A 5,586-nucleotide genomic window follows, 5' to 3' on the forward strand; every position below is an offset into this window, starting at 1 on the left:
TTGAGAATATTATTATGAGAATGAACGTTGAGGTTACAAGATGCAGGTAAACAAGATGTACAACTCCTAAGCTTAATTACACGGCAAAAAGTTTTAAAAACATGTAATCAAATGACAATCAAATTTGAAACCGTTCTGCTTAGATAGCGAACAGGACAACAGAAAATAATATAGTCTTCCAAGTCAGATGAAAGATCGAATCGAGGTCGGTAAAAACGGAGTTACCTGAAGATCAATGATCAAGGAATACGACGCTAGCAGGAAGTTGTTTCATCCGATGAACAATTGCCTTCTTCAGATAAACAAAGACAAGCTCGCTCAAGAACCGTCCTCGAAGTCCGGGATGGGCAAGAACTGAACCTAATTCTAGCAAAGACGAGAAAACACTAACCACAAGTGCTTAATAGCGCTCAACTAACCCAACCGCATTTGTCCTCTCAGCCGGTTAAGAGTAAGGGTGCAACATCACCACCTCATGTCTCTTACTCCCTTTTCCAGCCGCTAAGTGCGACCACAAGCTCCAAAAAGTCAAAGAATCTCCACCACATCACTCGATTAAGCCTATATATCAAATTCAGACTAACAAGCAACGCCAAATCAACGACAAAGGAGAGATGATGAGCTAAATTAATCCATCACTCAATAGTGTAACCTATGTTACATGGAAACGGAAGCGGGTACGTGAAAGCGGAAGCGTAAGGAAGCGCAAAAGCGAGATTTTTTAAAATATTAGGAAGCGGGTACGTGTTGGAAGCGTATATCCATATATATATATATATAATTAAAAAAAATAGGACTAAAAATTATATGATTTAAATTTGAAATAAAACATTTATTCATTTATAATAATTTTGAAATGATTTTATATTAAAACTGTAAAAATACACATAACTTAAGTTTACAAAAAATATTATATTAATTATTTTTAATAATTCATAAATAATTAACACAATATATTTCAATATGTGCTATATCTTTAATAAAAAAATCTCAATGCATAAACATAATTTATAGTATTATTTTTAATATTTGTATATTTATAACTCAATATTCATTACTATTAATTTTTTTTTAATTTTATATAGATTAAAACTATGGTTTTATATTTTATTGATATACATTGCTTCTTTTTTTAAAACGGAAGCATGATTCCAAAACGGAATCATAAGCTTCCAACAGGTTTTTAAAGAGAATATTTTAGAAACATTTTGGAAGCGAGATTCTGCAAACTTCCACAAGGTTCCAATTCCGATTCCGGTTCCGAAGCGGGAATCGGACGTCCGATGAAGCTTCCGTGCAACGTAGAGCGTAACCCGCTAAGCATGAAAACCATGGTTGCCTCTTATTACTTTTAAATCTACTTGCTGATTTACGGAAACTACTACATGCAAAATGACTAGATTTTAGTTTAGAAAAATTGTGTACAAAGAAAAAAATAATAGAGGTAGAGTTCACGTGGGGATGCAGAAAACAATGGGGACATTCTTAGAAAAATGGAGTAAACATTAAAACTGTTTTTTTTTCAAAAAAAAAAAGTATTAAAATTGTATTTATTGCTAAAAAAAATATTATAAAAGTTGTAGTGTAATTTGTAAATAGAACATCAAATATCCACTGGTATCGCATTGAGCGGAAAAAGGGGAAGAGAAGAAGAAATGAAAAAGAAAGTCACGTGGACCCAACATGATATGAGCCAGTGAGAGGCCTCGAACCACGTGACGTTCACACACAGTAGTGTCGAATTGTCGGTTCACGCGCTGACAGAAGAAGTCATGACAATCATACGATACTGCTTGTTCGTCCCTAAAAACAGCAAAGTCCATGACCATTGCCCATCATGAGCCTCTCTTCTTTTTTAATCCTCTTTCGTGTTATGCCCATTTAATAATAGTACTGCGTAATGGCTAATGACTAAAGCATGGCCTCCGTTAATGATACAGGTTCGATTCTATACAGTTCCACGTACACTTTCGGCTTGATTGGAAGCAATTTTATTGTGTTTTTTATAACAAAAAAAGCTGTCGTATTTTAAAAATTGAGGTTTTTTATTTTTATAATAACAGCTGAGAAAATGAATTAAAAAAAAACCGAACCCATAAACCAATTTACAAAAACCGATCCAACCCTAACCATAGTAAACGGCAAACAACAGAACAAAATGGAAGATCATTTGCCAAACAAGCTTGCCGGAGCCAAACTGAAGAGATGCTATATTGGCTAAACCGCCACTTCCAGGAGCCAAGCCGAAACGGAGGAGTTGCTTTCGTCTCTCCCAGACGAAAACCAAAGAAAAAGAGGAAAGGTGAGAAACCACCACTACCATACACTAATGGCAGATCCAGCGCAGATTTTAAGAGAGCTCAATATTTAAGGAAAAATAAATATGAAAAAGGATTAAGAAGGGAGCGAACACGGAGTAAATATGGTTCAATAGGTTGAAATTACATTCTAAACTACTTACATATTTCTAAGAGCACGTTCTACACGGATGCCTAAGGAGGTGCTTAGTTTAATTTTGGATTTAAGAAAAAAGAAAAATGGAATTAATGTGAAGAAACGGTGTTTATAGAGGGGGTAGAAGAACCGGGTCTTGTGGACACGTGTTCGCTGTTGGGTACACCTCTCTCTCTCACTCGATAAAAGCACTCGGCGTCTCTCTTTCTCTCCTTCGCGTAGACGAAACAGCGTCTCTTCACCTTTCTTCGTCGAATCCGCCGGTGTTTATCGATTTCTCACCGACCGGATGAAGCCATCGGCGTCTGTGTCGGTGGAAACCTCGTATCTGGCGGTGGAGTCGTCGATTGTGTCCTATTTGATCGACGACGACGCGTCTCTCTAGCTCTCCTCCACCACTCCGCCTCTCTTTCGTCATCTCTCCTCGGGGAAGAATCACGGCGTCTCTTTCGGTGGCTCGACGGCGCTCCTCGACGGTGGAAAACCTCTATCTCTCTCTCCACGGCTGAACTCAACGAAGCGAAAGGTAAAGCAGAGTATTTTTCTTTTTTATGTCTTAATCTTTCAACTGATGCATGTCTTAGATTTTGGTCTTTCTCTGTTATTGTGATGTGTTTGCTTCATATGATCTGGCTTTTGATGTCTGTTATTGTAATCGGTCACCTCTGATCCATTTTTATTTGGTTTTTTTGCTGTGTCTGTTGAGATGGTTCGGATCAAGAGGATATCAATGTTCGTCCAACGGATCAAGACACATGAAGGTTCGTCTAAGATGGTTCAGATCTAGATGGTTCGGATGAAGAGACATCAACGTTCGACTACAATGGCAATAAAGGTAACACGCATATCTTTGTCGCTGAACTAAATTGATTTCGTTTGTGTGTCTGATCTGAATTGGAATGGTTGTGCTTTTGCTTTGACTTGAACGGAATGGATTGTGCTTTTGGTTTGTGTGTCTGAACTGGATTGATTATCGTTTTGGTTTGAATTGAACCGAATTGATGGTGCTTTTGGTATGTGTGTCTGAACTGAATTGATTGTGGTTTGTGTTCGAATTGAATAGTGTCTATTATGTGCTTTTGGTTTGTCTGTCTGACCTGAATTGATCGTGATTTTGGTTTCAATTGAACCGTTGGTAATTAATATTGTGGTTAGAGATAGATTTAACATTGTTTTCAATAATAAAGAGATGTAAGAGGTTAGATAGAAATCAAAGTTGATGTGTGATTAATATGTTAGAAAATTGTCTTCTCGAAATGGTTGGATGTTGATCAATGGTGATCAATGCTTGTTTCCTTCTTCTCTTCTATAAAAAAATATCATTCTTCTCTTCCATCTATCAAAACTTTCCTCTTTTCGTTCTCTTTTTTTTTTCTCTCTTTTCTTTCTCTCCTGAACCTTTCGGATATGGATTCCAATTCATATACACCGTTAGGAAATTTTGTTGACCTTCTGAATAGTTTGCAAGACAATGTCTTTGGTTATGTCCAAGATAGTGTTGAAGTTTCTTCCTCCCAAGTCCCTCTCTTTAGCAGTCAACCAACCGACGAAGAGACTCCTGCAGAGCGTAAAGAAAGGAGGGCCTGGACGGCAATTGATGATGTTACCCTCATTAGCGCTTGGTTAAACACTAGCAAAGACCCGATGGTAGCTAACGAGCAAAGAGCTGGTGCGTTCTGGAAAATGATTGTTGCACTTTGCAGCAAGTCCCAAGGTTGCAGGTTCTGAAATGAGAGAGTCATCTCATTGTAAGCAAAGGTGGCAGAAGATAAATGACCAAGTAAACAAATTTTGTGGGGCGTATGAAGCAGCAACTAGAGAGAAAAGTAACAGCCAAAATGAGAACGATGTTCTCAAACATGCGCATGAGATCTTCTACAACAACCACAAAAAGAAGTTGACTCTTGAGCATGCATGGAAGGAGTTGAGGAATGACCAGAAATGGTGTGAATTCTCTAGTCCTAAAACCACAACAAGCGGTAAAAAGAGGAAGTGTGATGAGAGTGCATAATCATCAAGCTCTTACGCGTTTGAAACCACCACTGGTGAAGATGAGCAAGCAACCATTCGTCCCGCGGGTGATAAGGCATCAAAGCGCCATGGTAAGAAGACGATGGCAGATGGTAAGGCGCTGAATGAGTTTGAGAGTATGTGGAGGATCAGGAAGGAGGATTTGGCTGCCAAAGAGAGGCTGACAAAGATGAGGCTACTTGACTCATTAATCGGCAAAGAATATCTAGCCGAGTATAAAGTAGCTTTCAAGAAGAAGCTCATTGATGAGCTTCTGTCAAATTAGTTCTAGTATAAGCTTAAGTTTGTGTTGTTTAAGGTCTGGTCTAGTCATGTGCTTCTGCAGTTGTTCTTGTTACTTGTTTGTTGGTCTTTAAGTGTCGTTTCTTGTTTTGCAAGTTTCTGTATCTCGACATGAATAATATAAATGCTTATGTTCTGTTTCTCAACTTGATATATATTTTTTAAAAAGCTTTGTGTATGTGTGTACGAGTCTTTCTGTTATGTTCTTTTTCTTGTCTTGTTGACATGTTCTTGGATTAATGTTTTTGTCTTATTGTGACAATATTTTCAGGTCATGTGAGTTGGAAGACACTGTGTTGGAAGACAGTGTGTCATGTGAGAGCAGTGGAAGAATCACGGACAAGGTTTGTGTATGCGTTCACGAGTCTTGTCTCATGTATTCTCTCATGTGTATGTGTTAATTTGTCTTGTCTCATGTGTATGTGTTCACGAGTCTTGTCTCATGTATTGAGTCAAGTTGTAAGTCACAGACAAGCTTTGTGTATGTGTTCACGAGTCTTGTCTCATATGTATGTGTTCACGAGCCTTTGTCAAATTGTAGTGTTGTGTCAAGTAGTGTGTAGTGTGTTCAAACAAGTTGTATGTATTATATAAACAAACTGCTCAGACTTCTCATTTTCACAAACTTCTCATACTTCTTTCATAAACAAACTTCTCATTCTCCACCATCAAACTTCTCATATAAACATAAGTCTCATATAAACAAACTTCTCATTCTCCACCATCTTGTTTCTTATCTCCTCTTGTTTCTTTTGTTCTCACCTCTCAATCTTCTCAAACAATTTTACGTAAGTTATGGCATCTTCTTCCCATAATCAT

At 37.7% G+C, this 5,586-nt stretch overlaps 1 protein-coding gene across 1 annotated transcript; it reads left to right on the forward strand.

Moving 5' to 3' along the window:
* Positions 1 to 3,861: 3,861 nt before the first annotated feature.
* Positions 3,862 to 4,750, forward strand: LOC125579850 (glutathione S-transferase T3-like). The gene is made up of 3 exons (XM_048743727.1): positions 3,862 to 4,168; positions 4,266 to 4,433; positions 4,506 to 4,750. The coding sequence occupies exons 1-3, from the start codon at positions 3,862 to 3,864 to the stop codon at positions 4,748 to 4,750; spliced, it is 720 nt and encodes a 239-aa protein (XP_048599684.1).
* Positions 4,751 to 5,586: the final 836 nt, after the last annotated feature.

This window comes from Brassica napus, chromosome C1, assembly GCF_020379485.1.
Source record: "Brassica napus cultivar Da-Ae chromosome C1, Da-Ae, whole genome shotgun sequence".
Lineage (NCBI taxonomy): Eukaryota > Viridiplantae > Streptophyta > Magnoliopsida > Brassicales > Brassicaceae > Brassica > Brassica napus.